The sequence below is a fragment of the Grampus griseus genome, assembly GCF_964374135.1.
Source record: "Grampus griseus genome assembly, chromosome: 15".
Classification (NCBI taxonomy): domain Eukaryota; kingdom Metazoa; phylum Chordata; class Mammalia; order Artiodactyla; family Delphinidae; genus Grampus; species Grampus griseus.
This window is the reverse complement of record NC_139009.1, coordinates 39,181,714-39,207,976: the sequence shown is the minus strand read 5'-3', so window position 1 is coordinate 39,207,976 and position 26,263 is coordinate 39,181,714. Positions and strand designations below refer to the sequence as shown.

General features: G+C 43.3%; 1 protein-coding gene across 1 annotated transcript in view; it reads right to left on the bottom strand.

The window, feature by feature from the left end:
* The window catches only part of PPP1R21 (protein phosphatase 1 regulatory subunit 21), a gene marked incomplete at its 5' end in the record, with an annotated part of 56,678 nt that extends 50,150 nt beyond the window's left edge, over positions 1 to 6,528 (bottom strand). Inside the window, one exon of the mRNA XM_082672446.1 lies at positions 6,396 to 6,528. Within this exon, the coding sequence (XP_082528572.1) occupies positions 6,396 to 6,452 (57 nt within the window). The remainder of the gene's footprint in view (positions 1 to 6,395) is intronic.
* Positions 6,529 to 26,263: the final 19,735 nt, after the last annotated feature.

The following is a 26,263-nucleotide window of genomic DNA, read 5'->3' as shown; positions in this document are numbered from 1 at the left end:
AAGTAATTATCGAAAATCCCTTTCTATTGTTTGGTAGGTAGAAAAGGATAAACTTGGCCTACTCCACTGCCTTGTTACCTGCACTTGGCATTTGGCGTCTTCCTGCATTTCAGCATCACTACTGCCACATCTCGGCATTACTGACCAGCATCTTGTCAAATGCGGATACTGCTGTGACCAGTCTGGTCTTTTAGAATCTTATCTTTCTCCTCACCAGCATTCACCACAGTGGGAGGCAAATGCAGTGTTTGTTTCAGAAAGTTACCAATGGTCACTAATGCCTCTAGGAGACTTGTGTGGAGACTCCAGTGGATGTGGATGTAACTGAGAAACAACTGCCTGAAGTCTCCACTAGGACAGAAAAATTCTCCAGAAGGACAGAAAAATTCTCCAGAAGGTGACATAGCCTATTTCTAGTAGCTGTGCCATGCACTTTTGTTCCATTCAGTAGAGAAATGGTCCTCTGAATCCCAACTCAGAAACCCTTAGTCCTTTTCAAACCTCATTTTTCATTGTGTTGTAATCTTTTGATTAGCTTTACCTTTACTCTGAAAACACAGCCTTTTCTCATTTTTACCAACCAAACTCCAACTGTTCTTCTAGAGCCTACTTCCTACTCTGGTCCTACTTCTTCCATAAATTTTCCCTAACCATTCTCTATAGTGCCCCTATGGTCCACAGTGACCTTGCCCTCAGTTCCCTGGGCACTTGCTAGTAACAAGACATCTCCTATTTAAACTTAAACTGTTCAGTTTTAATTTTACTTTTTAAAGCAGTACATTTTATGTTTACTAATTTATGTATGATTTCTATACTCAAGTCCCATCTGCCAATTAAACTGTCCTTCACAATAGAGACTACAGTATACTTCCTTGTATCTCCTGCGTACAATGAAAGATCAATGCTATGGATAGAGAAGGCACTCAATAAATTTTTAGTTAATTAATCAAATTAAGTGCTGTAAATAAAAGGTGTTTAAATGCAACACATTAAACAACTATAAGAGATAGCTAGAATCTTCTGTGTTAGAATCACTCTTACATAACTGTTTCCATACAGTGGACATTCTGACATTTATACACGTTTTATGACCCTATAAAACAAATCTTTAGATGTATAGCTTTTCTCCATTACAAAGTAATGTATGCAACAGATAACCTGAAGCCCATCCCTAAGCCTCACCAAAACCCTGATTTCAGCACACCTGAGTCATCTGCAAACCACAGCTTCAGCATCTCTGGCCTGGACGATCCTTAAAAACACTCCCAGTTCTAACATTTTAGGTATTCTACAGTGCTGGAATACCACTTAGTCTCTCTCTCTGCCTACTAACTTGCTCCTCACTGTGGAAAAGGATAAAGTAACTGAAGGCTACATACTATGTACTAATGGCTGGGGTCATTTTGTCACTGAGTTGGGAAGAAAACCTTTTTTCAGAGCTGCCCTCAAACGAGACCCTTTCTCTAGCTCCTGCTCTCATGCGAGGAAATTCATTAGGATGAAACCCCCACTCCCAATCCTGTAATCTAGCTGCCTCACCAGGGACTGGTTGGAAATTCAGCTGAATTGAACACGGGGAGTAGGACACCCCTTGTCTTTCTAAAGCCTTGCTATTCAAAGTATGGTCTGCAGACAGCTGCAGCAGCATCACCTAGGAGCAGAATCTCAGGCCCCACCCCAGACCTCCTGAGAAAGGATCTGCAGTTTAACAGGTCTTCAGGCGAGTCACATAGACACTTACATTTGTGATGATCTAGGGGCTAAGCTAGCACAGCTCAACAGGGTAGCCATAGCCACATGTGCCTATTTAAACTTAAATTATGTAAATAAAATGCAAAATTCATTTCCTCAGCTCAGCTAACCACATCTCAAGTACTCAATAGCCCCACATGCTAGTGGTCACCCTACTGGACAGCAAATATGCAGAACGTTCTCATTCTCCTGAAAGTTCCATTGGATAGCACTGAACACAGACCGTTTTCCAATCCACCTTTAGTAGTGAACCCTACACATCAGGGAAGAAAAAAGCTGATACTCCATTTTAATCCAATCCAGCCCCAGAGTCTTTCTCTTACAAGAGAGGGCGATCAATCAGGTTCAGTCAAGCCCTGCTATCTGGAACGCAAACACACCAAATTGAGACTGATCCTTTCCCAAAATGAGCATCTCTAAGAGTGTAAGTCTAAAGCGTTTCAAAAGGCAATCTCCTTTGTAATTAAAGAAGCATCAATTGCAAAGTCAACTGTTAGAGAAATAATGGATGTTTACCTTTCCCATTGGCTTTTTTTTTTTGCCAGTATCACGTTGTTTTGATTACTGTAGGGTTTTTTTTTTTTTACTATTTATTTATTTACTTGGCTGTGCCAGGTCTTAGTTGTGGCACATGGGATCTTCGTTGCCGCGTGCAGTATCTTCCTTGCGGCACTCGGGATCTTTAGTTGCAGCATGTGGGATCTAGTTCCCTGGCCAGGGATCGAACCCGGGCCACCTGCATTGGGAGCGTGGAGTCTTACTCACTGGACCATCAGGGAAGTCCCCCCATTGGCTTTTATTGCCTTGAAAAGAGCTTTAAAAAGATCATCTGAGCAAAAGCTACTATACTGATACCATTTCCTGAGCAATGATTCTGGTATGCATCCAAACGACTGGAGAGGTTTGTTACAACACAGACTGCTGGGTCTGACCACCAGTTTCAGATTCAGTAAGTCCTGGGTAGACCTAAGAATTTGTATTTCTAACCCATTCCCAGCCACTGATGACGCTGATCCAGGGTCTACACTTTGAGAACCCAGAGTAACACAAACACTGGAAAGATCAGAACTTCAAACTTGCCTACACATTAACATGGTGCCAGGCAAGAGTGCAGAAGCCCATTCAGAGAAAGCAGGCTGAAATCAAATGAGCCAGGACTGCATGCTCTCAGCTTCATCTCCAGATATACCAGAGCATCAGAAGCAGAGCAGGCCGTGGAAGAAACACCAAGTAAGAAATAGTCTTTGAAAAATGAGGGCTTGATTAACTTTCCCTCACGTCTCAAAGGGGCAGCCTCTATTACCTATTAACTTCATAAATCTCTGAAAACCAGCTTCTACATACCATTCGCCTCCCCCAAACTCTGTTAAACCAGAAATGTTTAAAGCCTCCAGTGATCGCCTAATTGCCCAAACCAGAGGGTCTTAATCTCCACTTTTACTGACCTTTCCATAGCACTGTTTCAGCAACCTGTCCACCTCAGAAATTCTCACCTGCTTCGGCCTCCATGGTTCATCTTTTATCTAACGAAACTCTCAGCCTCTTTAATGGGAGCTCCTCATACTGCTTTTTTCCTTCTCAGGGGGAAAAAAGATGATAGAAGTTACAAAGGAAGAAATGGGCCCCTTCCCGGAACACAGGCCAAGATCTGCATTAAATAAGAATGAGAAGATTCTGCAAATGTCCTTGGTTTAGGGATCATGCTTGCTGCTCTCTTGATTTGCAGGCCTCCTTCTACATACTAAAAGGAAATCTTTTTTCTTTGTATCCTAAATAAGGAAAAAGAAAGATGTAACTGGATTTCAACATCAGCCCACAATTTCTGCACCGGGGAGGCTATCAAAAAGGTAGAATACCCCCTTCCACAGGCACAGGGCTGAAGGTATTGATTGCATAGATCTTATCTAGAAATTGCTTGGCACTAGAACTGACAGGCAGTAAAAAGCTCATGAAATCTTTTGACCAATCCGTGTTCTCACATTCTGAAATTTCCATCACACTGCAATTAAAAGGATGAAAAATGGTCTGGCCCAATATGGGAGATAACCTGAAGTCTGGCAGACCTCCTATAGTCTCCTCAGCATTTCCTCCTACTGTCACATCCTTCCCACAGGTGTTCCCCAAAGAATCTACCTAAAGTGATTAACTCTCAAAGTTCAACTATTGTCTTTATAGGAACTATTGTCTTTATGGGAATTATTACAAAAGCTTTGGCCTTTGTCCTGACTTTCAGCCAGTCCCTCTCCACTAGAAATTTTCAGCAATTACCCCAACATCATCTCAAGCTAGTATGTGAATAATATAGCTTCAATGTACCTTCCAATCATAAATACTATGATTGCACCTAAACTTCGCTCCAAACTGGCTCACCTTTCTGCCCACCTTCCTCTGCCAGTGGCAGTGGTGTTCCCTCAGAGCAGTCCATGGGTCACCTTCAGGGTCAACTCTCAGTCTTCCCTCACTCATCACGTCCCACAGAATGAATGAGACACAAGGATGACTACCTTGACACCTTTATATCCTTCATAAGGTTGCTGCTATGTGTAAAGCAGGCACACAAAAAAGAGGTAAACTAAACCATATTTTTTAACCATAATTCCTAAATCTAAGCCCCCCTCTCCATCTCAACAGCCACAAAACTTTATTTAATCCTACGTTACACTCCCCAAAATTATTCAAAGAGCCTATAGTCTAGTCTTCTTTTCACCAATCTTTCCCCATTTCAGTCCATCCTCCACACAGCTACCAGTTTTCTTTCTAAAAGCAATGTCACTCTCCTGTTCGAAAACCTTTAACGTCTCTCCATTACCCAAAGTTCAAACTTTTTGACAACCACAACCCTTCATGATCGGGTCCAAATTATCCCTCCAACCATATTTCACCACTCTCTGTCGTGTATCTGAACGTGCCTTCATGTCAGCAAACAGAGACTGTCTCCTTTGCCTGGAGTACTACCATCCATCCCTTCCTCCCTATTCCCTACTCCCCAGTCTAAGTAACTTCTACCCTTACCCGCCATTTCTTCTGTGCTCCCACTGAGCTAACACTTGTCATCCTGTATCATAATTATGTACAACAGTTGAACATTCTATTAAAGGGTTCTCCTTAAGGTGGAACTCTGCCTCACTCAACAGGGCCCGGCAGATTGTTCACAGGTGGCACTAATTGTCTGCTGAACAAAAGAGCTTACAAATCCAAAATAATAAAATCTTTCAAAGTTTTTATTACTTCTGGGAGGCTATACAATTATTTCAGCAATGCAACCACTGTGCAAAATATTTCTGGAAACTCTTCTGCCATTTGGAATTGCCTTGTGAGCTTGTTTACTCTCCAGAAGAGAAAATCAGTCCCCTTACTTTATACTCATGAAACATTTTCACCCAAAAATAGTAGAGCCAAGTTTGAGTACTGTCATCCTCCACCCACCACACTTCATCACATGGATTTGTTCCAAATAAGTTCCGGCCCTTTCAAACAAAAAAATATTCCTTCAAAGGATAAAAACTTGCCACCACTAACATCATGCCACAGGCCCTTAAGGCAAACTCAAATGGAAACACAAGAAGTTTTGCCAATGGTAGCACCCATGGAATAAGTGTAGCATCCCAAAAGGCTCCCATTTGACGGTCACAAGACTTACGTGTGTATGTTTAGGCACAGGTTTTATTTTTCAAAGAATATTTCATTTTGCCCTGCTGCATATTTGTTACATGAAATTTAAAAATGTGTCTCAGTTTCTCCAAATTGTAAAAAAGGGACTAAGTCTTCCAGTTGCTCCCATGAATACCAAGATCATTGAAAACGAAGTTTAATGACTAATGAATCAACTTCCAAAAATGTAAGATTCTGCTTTCAGTACTTCATTAGAATATTCTTGAGGCAGAACCACCCTACCCATTAAAGCAGCACCACCCTTCTCCGAGAAAAGGGTTCCATCGTTTAAAATACTGATGCCATAAATACAACAAAGGGACAGGTCCCTACTTTGCTTAATTCAACATGTATTGAGCACCTGCTGGGTGCTCTTCCCCAGTCCAGGTGATCCAAGAAACAGAGAGATAAAAGGACACAGCCCTAGCACTCAAGCTTTCAAACTCATTTTCAGACAACATCTTGCCAAAGCACTGAACCCATTCATAACCATCCATCTCTGGTGAAGCAGTTTACACGCATGACTCTATTTACACTCCTGACTTGACTGGGGGCAGATAAATCTCTTTATCCTCATATCATCCCTGTGGGAAAGGAGAAAACTTGATCCTTCCCATTGCTGGGCTGGGAAAATTGAGGAAGCAGCCGTAGCGGGATGGTCCTCACCTTTCCCCGTCCCCTCCCGACCAGCACCAGAGGCGGAAACCAGGATTTCTGACATCCCAGTCCAAGCCCGCTAGTTCAGTGAGAAGGAAGAATCAAACTCCTGCTCCTTCCCGCAGAAACGCACACGGACCCAGACACCGCCCGGCCCCATCTCCTGAGAGCTGCAGGTGAAGGCACGGTAATGGTGGACAGAAGAGGCGGAGAAGAGAGAAGGGGCACGCTCACGTTCCCCCCTCCGCCGTCCCCCTGTGTCCCGACAAGTCGCTGCCTAGGCAACCCGAGGCCGCAGGGCCGGGGACCCCCTACTCCCCGCATACGACGGGTACCTTCGAATACTCCTGAGCCAGCTTCTGGTATTTCCCCTGCAACTCTGCCGAGGCCATGGCCTCCCCCGCCCCGTCCAGGCCAGGATGCCCAGGCCGCTCAGCCCCGCCCCCTCGCCCCCAACCCCAGACACGCTGCCTGGTACGGTTCCGCCAGAGCCTGCCCGCTCTGCCACCACCGCCGCACCTCCTCCTCCACTTCCGGGTTCGCCCGGTGAGAAGGCGGAGTGGGGCCGGGGGCGGAGCGACCACCGGGGGCGGGGCAACGTCTTGACATCACGGCCCCCACCCTTCCGCGCCCGAGCACGTGCGCGCGCAGGCTCCCCGGCGCTCCTGGGCTCTGCCTCTGGGACTGGGGGGCGCCATCTTGACGCATGGTCCAAGATGGCGGCCTAGAACAGGGAAGAAGAGAATGGAAAGGGGAAGAGAATGAGAGTCCACAGAATGGGCGGGGGACGGTGGAGAGGGGCGGTGGTTGTGAAGAACCGAGGACCGGAAGAAGAAACATTTTAAGCGCATCAAGAATTCTGGCCGGACACACCGCCCTCCCCCGCTGGTTCCCATGGCAACCGTCTGGCGTTTGATGGTTATGTCTTTCAGAAGGTGCACTGAGAGAAAGACCTCTATATTCCGCTACCTCGTTTTCCGGATATGGTAGCTCCGGACATGCCCTGCATTGTAAACTCTCAGACCTCCCCCAAATTTATAACGCTCGCTGCTGCCACCCTCCCCTGCTCCAGACCAGACAAACCTCCATTGTCTTATATTTTGACACTGAGATGTCTTTGTGTCCATTCTCTACCCACTCCATTCGCCCACCCCTGCCACCATACGGGGACTACATCAGAGCCTTTTCTCAGTGGACTGGGAAACAAACCTTTAGGAAATTTCAGGGAATGACCCCTGCCGCGCAGGCAGAGAGAGTGGACGTTAAGGACAAATAACTGGACGATTGAAGCAAAAAATAGTCTGCCTGAAACATTTTATGCCACTTCATTCATTAAATATGTTTTGAGGACGTATTATATGTTAGCTATTCTAAGCATTGCATTTATTGCAACATTGAAATGTTCATAGAGGAATGAATAAATAAATTCAGAATATATGTTTGCCATAAATTACAACACAGCAGTTTAAAACTCATAACCTAGATCTGTATATATCTGCATATATCTGTATATATCAACATGACAAAACACTGTTAAATGTAAAAAGCAAATTGCAGTATATACTACAGCATGAAAAGATACATTTAAAAAATATGAAGCAACATTTGTACTGCTCATGGACACATGAACAGGTACTAAAAATAGAGAAACAAGAACTGGAAGGATACACATCAAATTCTGGGTTGTGATTGCCTCTAGTGAGAAAAAAGAAAGGGGAATGAAAAGGAACAAAGGAGCATAAACTTCATTTTCATTTAATTTTTTTCAAGTAAATGTGACAGGTTGTTAACATTGATTATCCAGGTAATAGGGACAGGGATGTTAGTTATTTTGGCATTTTAGAATGCTTGAAAATTTCCATGATTAAAAAAACTATCCTGGTTTCCTGTTTGACTACGAGTAAGCCTGGGATTTTATAGTGAAAGCCTGAGCCCATATGCACTTTTCAGCCATTATAATATGTAAAAGGATTACAGACTTTTAAAAATGTTGATTATATTTTTCAATTTGCTAATAGCCAAGTCCTGCTGTCCAGCAAACTTGCAGAATTTTTTAAATTATTATTATTAGTTATCCATGGCACCACCAAGCGGCAGAATTAAATATTGTAAGTGTATTTCTGTGGTTTGTAAGGTAATGGAATTTTCAATTATTTAAAAATAAAATGCCATTTCAGAACTAACATTCCAAAGAAAGAATGTGCAACTTTGGCTATAGAGCCTGTGTAAGTTTATTTTACTGAACTGAGAAATTTATGTTTCCACTGCTTAATCTGGTTGTTCTGTCAGATGCATTGTTTCCAGATCTCAACTAATAAATCTGAATATATTAAAGTTAGGAATCTATAGACTGAGAACCGTGTGGAACTTCCTACGGTTGTACAGATAATGACCAGTTATGACATTGCGTTACTTAGATGTTATTGTCAGTCTCTGAGTGAACATCATTTCCTGGTGCGGTAGAGTCATATGTTCTCTATCTTTACATACAACTGAAAGTCAAGCACTTGTTTCAAGCTTCGAAGCTCTGTCCTTTGAAATCATACGTTCTACTTCATAATAGCCTGCTATGTGCAGCAGCTATTACAGTGACATTGGGAGACCAGCTAGCCCCACCAATACCTCCCCATACAGTCATTAAGATAACTAAGTAAAGATTTTCTCTGGCCTGGTTTCACATCCCCATGGCTGGTCACCACACTTGATTATTGAGATAATGGACAACGAAGAGTGCTTATATCGGTGGATATAAGGAAAGGATTAAAGAAGGCAACTTATAGGCCTTTTATTATGACATATTGTCTTTGTTATTTATTTTTTTAATCCAGTGGGAAAATATATGTCACTCTACAATGAAATTAAAAGAAGGTAGGGAAGGAATAAAAGAAAGAAAAGAACTTCCCTCCGCATGAGTTTTTCCTGACCAGTTAGCTCCAAAGTTTACATTTTTGTAACGAGTACTCAGTGAGACAAAATCTGAAGACTTGCAACTTTAAGGAGCTCTACAAAAAAGGGGAATTCTGGGCTTGAAATTTTGTAACTTTTTCCTTTGGCCATGCCTTAATGCTTTGCCTATCTCAGTCACAGAAAGACAGATGAATGACAGAATAAGCCCAGAGCCCTGACATACCTTATCCAAAATCACATGAAAGACACTGGCAGAAGCAAAACTAGAACCCAGCTCCTTCGCCTCCACTGAAGGCTGTATTTTCTCTGTTAGGTTTAGTGCCCACATGTGGTAAACCCTTTACTATTTAGTTTAAACAATAAGGTGAATGAGTCCTAGATTAGAGGTAAGGATGCCAAAGGGTATGTTATGTTCCTTGGTATTTATTTGGACTTGTACCTTCATGAAATAGATACCTTTAGAGCTGTTTAAAGGGAAGGGGGTGGGGCTGGTCTAAGTATACAGGGGTCTCATAACCCAAGGGAAAGGTCCAGGAGGTGGGTGGGGTGCAGGTGAGAAGCAGAAACATTTTACTGCTCACACCTCATTTCTGACCCCTGCTATCCTCTGTGTTTTCACTTCATAGCTGTTTTTATCCTTCTGGTTTTCTCTGCTGCCCAGTCTTACAGGAGGAAATGGTCACATCCAACATACAGATTTATATAATTAATCTATTAGATTTTTTTAAGTTTATAACTGTATTCTACATGTATTTATGTAGCCTTGCATTTTTAGAAAGAAGACTGTTATTCACTATTTTCTTCCCAAGCCAATCCATTAGCAGGACCCGAATCTGTCCACTATTTTCCACCTCCATTGCTACCATCTCTTGTCTGGATGCCTCAAAAAGCCTCCCACTGGCCTCGCAGCTTCCATCCTTGCCCAACTGCAATCTTTCCTCCACAGAGCACCCAGTGTGATCTTCTGAAGCATAACACTTATTAATTAAAACCTTCTAGAACCCACAGAGCACTTAGAACAAAGTCCATATTCCTTACCATGTTAATAAGCCTTTACATAGTCTGGTCCCTGTGACCTCCCCGCTTCATGTTCCAAAAGGGCGATAGCAAAGCCTCAAGTCTTCTTGAGGTCTAGGCTCTAGAATTTGTACATCACTGCTGCCATATTGTACTGATCAAAGCAAATCACACAGCCAGACCAGATTGATGGGAGTGGAGAAATACACACTGCCTCTTGATAGAAGGGGCACGAAGATCAATTGTAAAGGCTATGAACACAGAGAAGCCTGACTCACTGGGGTACATTACGAGAACAATCTACCACCCTTCACCTCCTACACTACCCTTCCTTCTGTTCCTCAGTCTTCAGAAACTTTGTACCTGTTTTCCTCCAGTGGCGCTCCAGAATTTCTCTGCAGGAGGAATTTAGGAGGATAGATCTAGTTGGAAGAGGGAACTAGGTAGGAGACATTTAGAGCTGAGTTTGGATAGTGAACTCACTGAACTTATTTAAGATGGTTCGAGGTCGCTAAAACCAGAAACCACCAGCCTTTCCTTGGTGCTACTGCTCATTATACTTGACCTGGCCTTTCCTGGATCTCGGTATGATTGCATCCTCATCATTCAGGTCTTAGCCCACCCATTGCCACTCGAGAGAGACATTCCCCGAGCATCTGCTTAAATACTTCCCTTTCCCATCTCTCTGTGCTCTATTGTTTTATTTTCACCATAAAACTTATTGCCACTTGAAATCACCTGAGGCAAATCAGCAGCTTTTGTGAAACCCTCCGTGTATCTCATCTTCTAGGACTCTAAGCAACTTCTCCAGAAGGGCTCTGGGGGCCCTGTCTGTGCAGAGCTACCTGCAGACCTAACATTCTAGGTTAGACAGAAAAATGGCCTCTCAAAGATATCCACGTTCTAGTCTCTGGCACCTATGTTCAGGTACATACAATTAAGGTTGCACATGGAATTAAGGTTGCTAATCAGCTTTCCAAAGAGAGAACCAAAGAGATGGCAGCATGAAAAGGAATCAGCCCAACGTTGCTGGCTTTGAGGATAGAGGAAGGAGGCCACAAGCCAAGGAATGCAGGTGGCCTCTAGAAGCTGGTGCAAGAAAGAAAAAGAATTCTCCCCTAGAACCTCCAAAAGGAACACAGCCCTGCCAAAGACTGATTTTAGCTCAGTGAGACCTCTTTCTGACTTCTAACCTCCAAAACTGTGAGATGACAAATTTGCGTTATTTTAAACCACTAAGTTTGGAGTAATTTGCTACACAGTAACAGGAAAGTAAATAACCCCTATAGTTGAGGTAACTCGTAGTGCTACACCCAGCTCCTTTCTTCTACTGTGACCTGAGGTCATTGATCATCCATGGCTCAGAGTCATCCCAGCCATATTATTCCCAGTCCCCTGCCACATACTGTATATTACCATGGCTACACTGCAATATTGTGACAGGTAAAACAGTGGTGCATGGGAGCAGGTTCATACTGGCTTGAGAGAGCCAATTGTTAAATTTTCAGGAGTTGTGCAAGTTAGTTATTAAACGCAGCCATCATTAAAGATTAAATTATATGAACGTTAAATAAGTTATATTACAAAGATATATATTCAAAACTCATCACTTCCTTATTTTACTATATTTACTATATTTAACTCTGATCTAAGCTCTTGAAATTACTTTTATTGTATCTATACAATACTATACAGCAGTGTGCTATGCATATCTTTGCAACTCTGCATTCAGTGACATCACGTTGGTAGACTGAAACTGGCCATCATGGGAGGATTTACACCATGGAAATAGGCTAATGCTACAAATCTGGGCTCCCTCCACCCCAGAGCCAGTTACACATTTGCCACCTGTGTATAGGACATTTGATACCTGACTTTGGAGTGTTACCTACAACTTCAGGGTGCTCTTTGTATTTTCCATAACGAAGGCCATGAACATCTGTGCGAGGCAAAACCCAGGAACTACTGAGGCAAAATTCATCTGCTAGGCCCCTGAGGTCTCACAGAGTCTGGGTCTAATTCATCTTTATTTTCCTAATGCAGTGAGTGCTCAAGAAATGACAACTGAATAAAGAGAAGAATCCATAGTTTCTTCAAGGTGAAAAGTGACACCTAACTTGAACAAGGCCCTTTCGATCACAGAATGACTAGCACTCTTATTTTCTCTATAATTAATGAGTTATCATTATTAGGTAATTCATAAATGTTAGTAGCTGCTATCATTATAATTATTACTTTTAGCCCACAATTTATCCAAGTCCATTAACATATCAATGTTCTTCTATATTAGGTATCTTTTTTCTTAAAGCCAGGTGAGCAAATTCTTAAATTTACCTTTTGAATAATACTTGATTATGAGAGCTTTTCTTGTCTTAGCCTTTTAAAAAGTTTCTAACAATCAGAGCTGGGAAAACTGGACAGCTACATGTAAAATAAAATTAGAACATTCCCTCATTTACTAAATACAAAAGTAAACTCAAAACGGTTTAAAGACCTAAATGAAAGGCATGACACCATAAAACTCCCAGAAGTAAACATAAGCAAAACACTCTGACATAAATCATAACAATATTTTCTTAGGTCAGTATATATATGTGTATATATACATGGTAGACTGTTACTCAGCCATGAAATACTGCCATTTGCAGCAATGTGGATGGACCTAGAGAATATTATGCCTAGGGCTAAGTCAGACAGAGAAAGACAAATACTATATGATATCACTCATATGTGAAATTTAAAAAATAATACAAATAAATGCATATACAAAGTAGAAACAGAGTCACAGACATAGAAAACAAATTTATGGTTACCAAAAGGGAGAGGGAAAGAGGGAGGGACAAATTAGGGGTATAGGATTAACAGATACAAACTACTATACATAAAGAGATAAGCAACACGGATTTACTATATAGCACAGGGAATTATACCCAATATCTTATAATAACCTATAATAAAATATAATCGGCAAAAAACTGAATTACTATGTTGTACACCTGAAACTAACACAATATTGTAAATCAACTATATGTCGATGAAAAAAGTTTCTAACAACCAATAAGCCCAATTAAAATTTTTCACTAGCAAATTAAAGACAAATAATTATTTTTCTTGCCTTTCCTATATGACAATGAGAGAAAGTTGGTAAAAGAAGTTTCTTCTTTACAGAACAATTTCATATAATAAATATGGAGGGATAATAGAATTTTTTTAAATAAATTTATTTTTTTATTTATTTTTGGCTGCGTTGGGTCTTCATTGCTGCGCACGGGCTTTCTCTAGTTGCGGCGAGCGGGGGCTACTCTTCGTTGCAGTGCACGGGCTTCTCATTGCGGTGGCTTCTGTTGTTGCGGAGCATGGGCTCTAGGCGCATGAGCTTCAGTAATTGTGGCACGCGGGCTCCAGCAGTTGTGGCTCGCAGGCTCTAGAGCACAGGCTCAGTAGTTGTGGTGCACTGGCTTAGTTGCTCCGAGGCACGTGGGATCTTCCCGGACCAGGGATCGAACCTGTGTCCCCTGCGTTGGCAGGTGGATTCCCAACAACTGTGCCGCCAGGGAAGTCCCTAGAATTTTTAAAAATCGCCATTTTGCAATTCCTAACAAGACTCAAGGTAAAGATCATTTGAAACGACTGGATGAAGAGTTGATGGGGAAGTTTACACTGAGGGGATCAGGTCACAACCACCTGGAGCTACTGCATAGTGTCTTAATTAAGAGTGGGGCAACCATGCCACTTATGGACTTTCCGATGCAGTATAGGATGACCTATACAGCACCACTTGCCAAAGTATTTAAACTGAATCTCATCTGGATTTTAGACCAAACTTCTAGTTTATAAGAAACCCAGGAGTTAGAGGGAGAAGTTAAGCAACACTACAGAGGAGCTGATGGACATATGCAGAGTGTAGGACTATTGGAACATAAGAAAAGGAAGAGCAGGGGTGCTTCTGAGAAGAGACTTGGGGTTTTCTTACAAAGTTAAACATACACATTCGCTGTGACTAGTTATTTTACTCCAGGGTATTTACCCAAGAGAAATGAAACATACGTCCACAAAAAGAGTTATACAAAAGTATTCACAGCAGCTTTTTTCTTAGTAGCCCAAATTGGAAACAATTTAGATGTCTAGTAACAGGAGTGTGCCTAAGCAAATTGTGGTACGCCCATGTTGTGGACTGCAACTTACGATAAAGGGAACATGCAACAACGTGAATGAACTTCAAAAACATTATGCTGAGTGCAAGAAGCTGTACACAAAAAAGGACATACAGCACATTTCCATCTTATATGAAATTCTGGAACAGGCAGAGCTTATTCACAATGAAAGAAATCAGAGCAGTGGTTGGGGGTGAGGGAAGAGTTTACTGTGAAGGCACAGGAGGAAACTTTCTGAGGTGATAGAACTGTTCTCTTTCTTACAAGGTCCTACTGTATAGCACAGGGAACTATGTTCAATGTCTTATAATAACCAGTAATGGAAAAGAATCCAAAAAAGAATAGATATGTGTACATGTGTATAACTGAATCACTTTGCTGTACACTTGAAACAACATTGTAAATCAACTATACTTCAATTTAAAAAACTATCGATAAGGATATGGGTTACCAGGTGTATACATTTCTCAAAACTCACCGAACTGTATGCTTAATACCTGTACATTTCACTATATATAAGGATAAGTCAATTAAGAGGGAAGGAGGCAGGAGGAGAGAGAGAGAAAGCAAACAACTGCAAAACAAGTTTTATATTCAAGGAAACTTGAATGTAGACTGCTTGTATGGGCATTTAGATGACTCCAAGGGGTTTTTAGGTGTAATTATTGTGTATGGTTAGGTAAGAAAATGGCCAGTTTTTAGAAACGCATACTTCAGTATTCAGGATAAAGTGACATGATGTCTGGATTATAATATTTAAGGGGAAAAAAAGGCAACTGAAAAATGAATGGGATACATAAAGCAACAGTGACAAAATCTTGATAATTCCAGAACTTGTGTGGTGAGTATATGGAAATATTGTTCTCTTCTCCCTATTTTTGTGTATATTTGAAAACTTTCGTAATAAAAAAATTGAACTGTCCTAGGTGAACAAAGACAGAATATAATACCCACAGTGTAAAAGCAGAAAATATATGGAAACTCTCAAAGTTATGTTTTCCTTCATTATCAGACCAAGGTTTTTTCTGCCTTGGCGGGATTTTTCACTGTTGATTAAAATTCACACCTTCCAAGATCATAGTTACGAATGGATTATAATAATCACTTTTATTTCATATTTCCATCAACAGTTATTGAGAAATAACCATTAATACGCCCCGCTGAGAATGTTCCAAAAGCATCCCCTAACGCCCGATTACTCTCCCCAGAGAAGGCGTCACTGGCTCCGCAGAGTGGTTCTTTCTGCCTGGTATAATCTCTTGTTGCCAGCAGGGGGCGCGCACTCGCCGAATTTGTTTAGGAAAGATAAAAATCAGACGACAGTCCGACTGGCTGATTACGAGTCTTTCAGTGCGCCTATGACCAGTGTTTGTAATTGTTTAGGCACGTCCCTAGTGACCTCATCCCACTACACCTGAGTCTTTTTGGGGAAACAATTAGCCTGTTTGAACAGAACTGGCAAGGCAAATTAGTAACTGGAAAATTAGTCATTTTACAGGATGCGATGGGACGTCCTGTATTCCCTTGCGGCTTAGAGTTAGGGTGTGGACCCTTCTTCTTCACCTGGCGGCTGGGAAAGGAGACAAGTCACGCCTCTCCGCAGGGCGCAGCCCTTCCTTTGTCCTGGGTAGGCTGGGCGGGCAGAGCAGGAAGGATGCAGGCCTTGGTGGACAGGGCTTCCCTGGGACTGATGAGGGGTCCCTCTGGCTCGCAGCCTCCTGAGCCATGAGAGGCGGCCTTCGGAAGCCTCTGGGCTGGAGAAGACGCCGAAGAGGTCGTGCCATCGGCTCTGCCAACCCTGGGAGGGTATTCCCCAGCACATCCTGGGCCCTCTTCCGGGCCAAATTCCTGCTCTGTGAGCAAGGCCGCAGAAGACACGGGGCTTGAGGCAGAGGATGAGAAAAGGAGGGCTCGCTGTCTCTCAGCTGCAGGCCTTCCCAGCAGAGCCATCACCAGAAGGGGCCCCGGGTGAGAATAGGACTCCACCAGAGAACTACATTCTGGCCACCATTCATTTACACCTTCATGCGTTCGTTGAACAGGTACCAGTTGTTGTTGGGGGGTGGGGTGCCAGGCCCTGGGATAGGTGGTGGAAGCACCTTCAAGAGCCCACAAACAGCCATCTGTCGGGGAGGCAGATCATAACGTCATACTGACACAGCAAAAGCACTTCAGCAGCTACAGGTACAAAGCGGCTCTTCGCTAACACAGAGGAAAAGAATCTGGACCTTTTGTGAATGGAAATGAGGAAAGTACCGAGGTTAGGGAAGATTTACAGAGCAGGTGGGCATTTGGAGATTCAGTCAGCCTGTCAGCCAATAAACGCTTCCTGAGTGCCCTGTGTGTTGGGCACAGTTCCAGGCACCGGGACGCATTAGGAAAGAAACAGTCCCAAATCCTTACCCTCTGTGGAGGTGGTGCTGTGGTGGGGGACACAGGCATGAATAATAAATACAGCCAATACCTACAGGCTAGAACGCTTTCAGGACAGCTGGGGCGGGGGTAGAGTTTATGGTGAGGTGGTCAGGTGAGCCTCACTGAGAAGGTGAGACTTGAGCAAGGACTTCCAGGAAGAGCAGGAATAAGCAGACCCCCTGGGTGCAGGTATCTGGAGGAAGTGTTCCAGGCACAGGGAGCAGGCAGGGCTGGTCCCCGAAGTGAGAATGTGCTGGTGCATTCGAGGAAAGGCAGGAGGCCCATGTGGCTGGAGCAAAGGGGAGGGAATTGGAGAAGCAGTCATTTACAGGTGGTCTTGCAGGCAGTTGTAACAACTCTGGCTTTTACTCTGAGAGAAGTGGGTCACCTTCGGAGCAGTGGTGTGCTGGTAAATAGTCTCAAAAAAAAGAAGCCCTGTTTTTTTTAGCGTCTGCCTATTTCTGTGGTGTAAATACTCCCACCACAGCTTATTCTAAGCTACCAACGTGACACCACTGACACAGTAGGGGAGACGCGTGGGCGTGGTGTCTCACCAGCTGGGACGAGCTCCTCCAGCCCACCATTGCTCTGGAGGGTTTTGAGCAGAGGTGCGACGTGATCTGACTGGTGTCTTAAGAAGGCCACTCTGGCTGTGTTGAGAGCACCCATGGGTGGGGGGGAGGGCAAGGGCCAAAGCAGGGGCCACTTTGGAAGCTAGTGCCGAGATCCAGGTGAGAGAGGATTGTCTCGGAGGTCAGCAGCAGCGGAGACAGTGAGTCCTAGACAGATTCTTCTGGGTGTATTCTGAAGGAGGTATATTGAAATCCACCTGGTTTCTTGGCAGACGGGATGTGGGGTGTGAGAGAAAGACAGCGATACAGGATGGCCCTGCGGTTTAACGGAAGGCTTGGAGGGGAATGAGCAGAAAGGCATTCCAGGCACAGGGAACAGCATGTGAGAGCCATGTTGTAAGCACACATTGTATTTGGGAAAAAGAAACAAGGAGGGGGTGTGGCTACTGAGCCCGTTACATGGGCAGAGGCTGCAGACGGGGCTAGAGAAGAGAGTTCACCCCAGAGAGAGCCAGGACTCTGGCTGTAGCCAGGGGACAGCCACTAACAGGGTTTTAGCAGAGAAATATGTGCTTAAGTTCATAAGAAGAAGAAATAACTGGAGAAGCTGGAGGCAGTGAGACCAGTTAGGAAACTGCAGCATCGATCGTTCCAGGAGAGGGAGCGAGAATCTCACCCAGACAGTGGTGATGAGGCTGGAGAGAAGAGAAAGAGAAGGAAGAGTCTGATGGCCTGGCACTGGTTCCAAGGCCAACCTTGCACATGGACCACGGAGCACAGTGGACACTCCGTACCTGTTTGTTCAATAAATTAACTAATCAGCTGATTGATGTGAGTCTTGTCTTTATAAATTTCCTCCCATCCCTGCACTTATCTCCCAAATGAAAATGTCTTTTCCAGTGGACAAATAAATTTATTATATTAGAAATATAGTTTAAATGCACATGCCCCTGTGAGGGAGCTGGAAAGTTCTCACTGTCAATCCAGTGGGTGGCTGCATGGGGGTTCCTCAGGCTGTACAAAGCAGGCGTGCACACTCACTGGATGTGTGTACATGCATATTGGCTGGCCATGATTCACTCTACCACGTAAATGACAGAACACAGAGCTCTTCCTTAGACCGAGCCCTCGTTTCCAGGAAGGAAAAGAAGCCAGGAGTATTGGGTGAGGACAGAAGGTAGAGAGGGGAGAAGGAAGGTGTAGACAGAGCATAAGAGACTATAACATTTGCCCGTTTGTTTGCTGTTGAAAATTCACGTGGCCAGGTTTATCTGTAAATCCACATCTTTCACCTGATGTCACACTTTAGTTAAGGTGGTATGATGGGAGGAGAAAGGACAGGTCAGTACTTGGTGGCTGACACAACAACACAAGACACACAGGGCCCAAATTTGCCCCTTCGCAAGGCTGTGTGGGACCATCCAAGACATCATTTTCTATAGCACTGTAAAACCTCCATCATCAGGCCCCTGGTCCATCTATCAGGGAGGAAGCTGACTTTTTCCATCCTTCAAATCTCTTCCCACCCCACAAATAGCTTCTCTTCTCCTCCATGCCCAGGACGCACATGTATCTCTCCCACAAGGCCTTTCTGCACAGCACGTGCAGCCACAGACCCATAGACTGTTCCAGACAGATTATGAAGCCCAAACCCCACCTACTCCACAGAACCAGTTATTACTTCCTCAAGTGCAGTCGTGGATTGTTTTTCATTCTCATAGGGTTTGTTTTCTCAGTTAGCCTGCAAGTGTGAGTTCAGAGGCTGACCTAGCCGGGGCTGGACTCCCACAGGCTCTCAAGGATATTTACTGTTCTCAGATAATGACCCACACCCCAAAAAGGAAACGATAGATGGCCACCTTTCGTGCTCAGACTGTGAGGGGTGTATCCATTCAACTCCACCAGATTTGGATTCTCTCTAAAAGGACAAGGAGAGTTTGTGTGTGTGTGTGTGTGTGTGTGTGTGTGTGTGTGTGCGCGCACGCACGCGTGCATGCGCACATGTGCCTGATTGTAGGTGTGTGTCCATTTTTGAGAGTATAAACATATTAATAACTATCATTTATTAGATGCCCACTGGGCACCAAGAACTTAATATTCTCATTGAATCCTCACAACAGCCCAGTGAGGAAAATGTTATTATGGAATCTGTGATTAATAAATCCATTACAAGCTAGTCGTGGGAATGACATGAGACTTTCTGATTTATTTTCTCTTTGGAGATGTTTGATGATTTTTACAGCTAGGTCAATTTTTTTCCACTTTACCACTTTGATGGGATTACACTGTCTATAATTCAGACTGTTATGCATGATAACCAAGTTTAATAAGAAAAATAAAAATGCATTTCTGCATTTAAACATTTTTAACAAATGGTAGTATTACTCGTGAACAGTTCTAAGTCAGATGATTTTACTAAGAGAAAATACTCACTTAAGTAACTGTTAGATCATGAAAAATAAATCTTGAGCAAAAAGCAAAAGAATAATAATGTCTGTTACAAACGGGTATTTGGTGTGCTTTGGTAACTTGTTCTAATTGTTTCCTTAAGAACACAAGTTACTAAGTGCCTCAGTTGCTACACTGATACTCAGAGGAGTAAAGAGACTTGCTCAGGGTCACACAAGCTCAGTCTCTGGACGCCCTTCATCTACCTCTTGCTGGACAGAGAAAGTCATGCAAGAAATACAGGCGTCCCTGCTCTCCATGTGGGCACGAGCTGGGGCCTGGGATCCTTGCAGTTCAGGTTGGAAATCCCCAGGAAACAGTCATCGTAAACCAACCCTAGGCCAAGAGCAAAAGAGGGTGCTACTCCAGAGCTCACACTGGGGACATTACTGACTGATCCTCACTTACTTTCTGGACCTGAACACATTTCAAAACAAAGGGTTTTCTAAGAATGAAGATTCTAAAACGTAGTGGGAAAAGAGCCCCGGACAGTCACAGGGTGGTCATCAGGCAAACACATCACTCACCACGTCCTCAAAAACGATGACACCTTCTCCAGTGTTTGGTTTCTGTTGTCCTGGCAACATGCCATCTCTGAACAGTCCTTCTCCCAGGCACCTCTGAAAGAAGACGGCCAAAGGGCTGGAGCAGGAGATTTGATCAAGATATAGCCCAACCTGAAGTGCAAGTTAGTCGAGATTTATCTGTGGTAAGGGTAAAGATTTTTCACTGCCCTGCAAATATTGTTTATATGTGTTTGTTTTACACCCCTCTCACTCCTATGGGCATTCAGGGAAGCAGGCACAGCCCCTGGCATAGTTCTACCCACAGAGGAGGCAATCAAGCCACATCTGTGATTGGATGGAATGAAGTGACATGATTTTTAAGGAGGTCATAACATTTTCTTTCCCCTCAATTGTTTTACAGACGAGGAAACAGACACAGAAAGGTTAAATTACTTGCCCAAAGTCACAAAGCAGCTTAATTACTGAGCCCAGTCCCAGAGTTCCTGACCATCATCTGGTCCAGGGAGATCCCACTGGCCTGCAGTTTGCACAGGTTCTCTGTCCCCTTGCTTTGCCTGGGCCAGGCTCCACAGGAGACACTGCTGCTTTGTATCTCCCTCCTTGGCACAAGATGAAATCAGGAGGTCCCCATTCTTCCTGTTCCACTCGGCCAAGTTTATCCGAACACATTTCCTGTGCACAAAGCCAGCTCACCAATTATCTGCTCCAATTAAGGCGTGTGAGATGTGGTTAATTCAGTCACTCCAGCGGGGTGACCAGGGCAAACCGTGGGCTGGCCGTGCAGGCTGCAAGTCCCCTCTGGCCATGCTGCTTCCCCTGGCACTCTCCCTACCCCCAGATGACCTCTGTGGTTTCTTCAACTCCCCATCCCTTCCTTTCCAAGTCCCTGGAGTTCCAGAACTGTGCCTTGCCCTGGCTCCCCCTCTATCAATAGATAGTTCTGTCCTAATTCTGTGTCCTCTGATAAACTAATGTGTATAGAGTTGTCATGGTAGGTCACAGATTAATATTGATACTTAACTCTCAGAAACAATTAACTCTCAAATGACATTGCACATATGGCATCTTCTGTATTTATGCCCAAAGCCAGGCTTGCTACTGATGAATGTAAAAATCATGCCTGTTTTGCTCTGACATATAAACCCCACTCAGCTCTCTATTGCCAGTCCTTTCTGCCTCTTAGCATGAAAGCGAAGAAGGCCGACAAAGGCTGAATGTGTAATAGTCTGATCAATTGGGACAACAGGCACAATGTCAAAACCAATGCATTTCTCCTTCTTTTATGAAACAAATGTTATGACCCTGAGATGCAATGTATAGATAATATAACCTACCCATATATACCTTCTCAAAAATAAGATCAGCATACTGCCTTGACTGGAAAGATTCAGAGGAGAAATAAAAGGGAGGTCATTTGTAATAAAGTAATATGTATTTCAATATGGAAAAGCTTGGGTCCAACTACCTTAGAAGATAAGATGAAGGAGACAAATGTAATTATTCATACATTCACCATGAACGGGACAGCTATAAACGTAGATCAATACAGTTGTGTCATGCTGCATATAATTAGTGCTGTGAACAAATCCTAGTAAAGGTCCAAAAAACAAAGTACAAGATTTCTTTGTTTCACATGGCAGTTGCATTCCTGGAAAATTAAGTGTGTCTGAAACCATGCAAATTATACATTTTATTTATACGTAAAATATAGTTATGTTTGAGGCACAGGTAATTATAAACATTGTTGTTGTCATTTTAATTCTGCATGAACATCTATGACAGCACATCCCAGGCTCTTATCTACTAAATACAAGTAGTGTCATTTATTGTGACAGCAAAAAAGTACAACCACCCCTCCCAAAAAATTTCCAAATGCCTACTGTGCCCTTCATCCCATAGAAAGTCATCCCCATAGCAATTACAGTTAGCCTCTACTAACAGAGTCAAGTGACAGTAGTTAAACAAGATAGGGGTTTGTTTTTCTCTCAGGTAAAATAAATCTGGAAGCAGGCAGGCTTGGGCTGGTTTTTCCAAATCTCCTATCCTTTCTGCTCTAACATGCCTAGTACTGATTTCCATCCTTAAGTTCATGGTCACAAGATGGCTGCTGGAGCTCCAGCTACTGTATCTGTGACCTAGGTAACAAGAAGAGAGAAGGGAGGAAGTCATGAAGAACAAAACCACATAGTAGATGAATAGGGCTCCTTTAGGAGTGTTCCTGGAAGTCTCACCCAACAGCTCCCTTTATATCTCATTGGCTACCCCTGTCCTCAAAGCAGGCCTAGAAATGTAATTTTTTAATTAGGTACTTTGCTATCTCTAATAATAATGGGTTCCATAGTGAAGAAGCAGGAGTGAATGGACACTGGGTAGGCATCCAGTCATCTCCACCATATAGCTTCACCCACTGACAACGTCCAGAGAACGTGCCGAAGCCCCGAACGCAGATTCAACACACAAGTGCTGAGGGAGGCATGCAATCTTTCGGGTTGCTTGGCTCAGGGTCTCAAGCTTATGTGGGCTTCAATATTTGTCTGCTATTCCACGTAAGGGAGCAGAGTGAAACTTCATCACAGTCATCTAGTCTAACTAGATCCTGTTACTGAACAAATCTGGGTCAGAAGACTGATCTGAGAAGGGGCTCAAAACTCAGTATCTGCCTGAGCTTCTAGTGTGAGAACTCAAGATGACAGCAGTTGAGCTTCTCACATTTGGCATTAGCCATTCAAATGTGTGTACACGTGTATGTTTTCCAGACTTTGTGCCAGCCCCTCTAGAATTTTCCTAGGGGGAGTTCTGTTCAGTTTTACAAACATGCATTGCATCTACTGCATTTTCCTGTTGTGTGCCAGGGATGCAAGATGAAATAAACAAAGGCCGTTCCCTGGAAAGCTTACATTCTGGGCATGGGGGCTGGAAGGCAGGGAAAGAAGGGAAGGGAGGGGGTAGCAGAGAGAGGCCACCACATGCTGAAGTGGTCAATGCTGTGGAATAGCACGTACTGGGCATCGTGTGTCCGCAACAGCCAGAACAGTGCTATTCCTCGTGGGTGCTCAGTAAACAGTTAGTTGTATTCTTGACTTATAATTCTTCTCTGTGATGCCTGGAGAGGAATCTATTCTCTTCCAAGCTGAGGCTTCCTTGGCTGTGGAGTTACTCACCGCGGCTGAATTGCTTTGTTTTCCCTTCCATTTCATTCAGTCAACTATGTTCTAGAAAAAGTTCCCGAAATGTGTTTTAATTTTCAACCTTGCAGAAAGCCTTCTTGGTTGAAGCCATGCCAAAACTCTTGGAATTGGGAAATATCAGAGCTATACAAAGATAATAAAAATAATCTCTGTACTTGGAAATTCCTAATTCTTCCATAGTCTCCCTCCAGAGGGCACTTTGGCAATTTTCAAAGTTTTAATAAAACATTCATACCCTTTAACAGCAATTCCTCTTCTAAGAACTTATACCAAGAAAATAATGAAGGAGGTACACGAAGATCCAAAAATATGGACATTTGTTAGAGTTTGGTTTATCATCATGAAAGATTGGAAACCACCTAGATGCGGTTGTTTCCAATGTTTTCTAACCAATAACAGGAGATCAATGAATAAATATAGTACATTCCATACAACAACACATTAGAGCCACTTGAAATGATTCATTTAGCAATTGATTACCTGCTATGTGCTAGGCACTGTTGTAAATAGGATACGTTAGTGAATAAAACAGACATTGTGGATCTCATTCTGGTTATATGCCATAATTGTACTTATTAACATGAAAATATATTTAGGATATATTGTTAAATTAAAAAGGCGGGTTAGAATGTTAGTATTCTTATTAAGAAAAATAATAGCTAACACTTATATGGTATTTATTATGCATGTGCCAAGCATTATGCTATTATATGCCAAACATCAAACATTTAATTTACATAAGAACCCAGTATGATCCAATACTTGTTTAAAAATATTTCTTATACTTGTTACTATTTTGTTGATTAAGATGGGCACAAGTGTGATAACAAAGCAACTGTTTTCCTTCTCCCACATTTACTTCAAACCTACTTTCTGGATTTGTCCTTTTCCTGTGCCTGGATGAAGTCTCAGGCAGGTCTCAAAGCTTTTATGATCCCTTTCAGTCAGTTGGGCGGTCTTAATACGATAATTCAGTCCAATCTGAACTTTTCCACTTAAAGGGAATCTTCTCCTACAGGCCAACCTGTTGCGAACTTGGACTCCTGGAAAGCTTAGTAGTGCTGTCTTCCCTCTCATAGCGCCTCATCTTCCCTTCAGCTCCAACCCCATCCAAGGCAGGGCCCTTGGGATGGCAGAGGGGGAAGGGCAGTCTTCCCTGGCAGGCTCAGCCAGATCCTTCATTGGCTCCTGCGTGTGTGGTAGATGCACCTTGCAGCCTCTTTCTCTGGTACATGCCTTTGCAGGTTGCTCCCAAAATTCACTGTTTAAGGACGCTGTCTCTCTTCCAGGTGGAAGCTTCCAGTTCTCCCCTCCACCCATGGGGTTTCCAGCCATCTCCCTTACACTAACCCTATCCTTTGGGCCCTTTGCCCTCCCACTCAGGTATCCTCTTAAGTGGTCCCCTTTTATTATTTTTTTCAATTTTGGCCGCGACCCACAGCATGCGGGATCTTATTTCCCCCACCAGGGATTGAACCCGCATCCCCAGCAGTGGAAGCTTGGAGTCTTAACCACTGGACCGCCAGGGAAGTCCCTGTGGTCCCTTTTTTAAATAACTCAGGCTAGACCCCTCCTCGGATCCACATGGCCCTGGCGAAGCTCACACATCCTGGCCTGCCACCATGGCAGTGCAGCCCTTCTCTCTCCTTGCTGTCGGGTAGGCTTAGGTCCAGCCACAGTCTCTCATCTGCGGGCTTTTCTTGATAAAAGGCAGACACCAGTTCCCAAGCTCCAGAAGGACGTGTCTAGCTCTCTGAGTGGGTCTTGGAAGCCCCTCTCGCTTGGCTTCGGATGAGGGGATGTACTTCTCTCCCCCTAGGAGGTGGGGTGGGACCCAGCCCACCAACAAGGCCCTCCATGACATTTTCTCTCACTACTCTTCAACCCCTACTTTTTAGGCTGGTGGGGTGATTGCTCAATTCTGGCAGAACCTATTTCATAATCTCTCAGTCTACCCTTGCCTAGGCATCACAGCAACTTAATTTGAATATTTAGGATGTGGGATTCTTGGGTACCTATTGTATTGTTATCCACCTGTAGGGCTTCAGCCAAAAGTAAGCAGAAAGAGTCCCTTTTTAACATCGTGTTATGTACATATATAGCACATATTTGAATGTTTACTTCAAAATGCTATCAATTCTCTTTGGATCATGGAGTTATTTTCCTCTTTTTTGTTTATCTGCACTTTATCTATACCTACTTTGAACATTGGAAGAAAAATGATTTTTTTCAAAAATTTTATTGGAGTATAGTTGATTTACAACGTTGTATTAATTTCTTCTGTATGGCAAAGTGACTCAGTTTTACATATACATATTCTTTTTCATTTTTATTAAAAATTTTATTTATTTATTTAATTTATTTTTGGCTGTGTTGGGTCTTTGTTGCTGTGCTCCGGCTTTCTCTAGTTGTGGCGAGCGGGGGCTACTCTTCATTGCGGTGTGCAGACTTCTCATTGTGGTGACTTCTCTTTGTTGCAGAGCACGGGCTTCAGTAGTTGTGGCACACAGGCTCAGTAGTTGTGGCTCGCAGGCTCTAGAGTGCAGTCTCCGTTGTTGTGGTGCATGTGCTTAGTTGCTCTGCAGCATGTGGGATCTTCCTGGACCAGGGCTCAAAACCGTGTCCCCTGCATTGGCAGGCAGATTCTTAACCACTGTGCCACCAGGGAAGCCCTTCATATTTTTTTCCATTGTGGCTTGTCACAGGATATTTAATATAGTTCCCTGTGTTGTACAGTAAGACCTTGTTGTTTATCCATCCCATATGTAACAGTTTGCCTCTGCTAACCCCAAACTCCCACTCCTTCCCTTCTCTACCCCCTCTCTCCCTTGGTAACCACAAGTCTGGTCTCTATGTCTGTGAGTCTCTTTATATTTTGTAGATATGTTGATTTGTATTGTATTTTAGATTCCACATATAAGTGATATCATATGGTATTTGTCTTTCTCTGACTTCACTTACTATGATAATCTCTA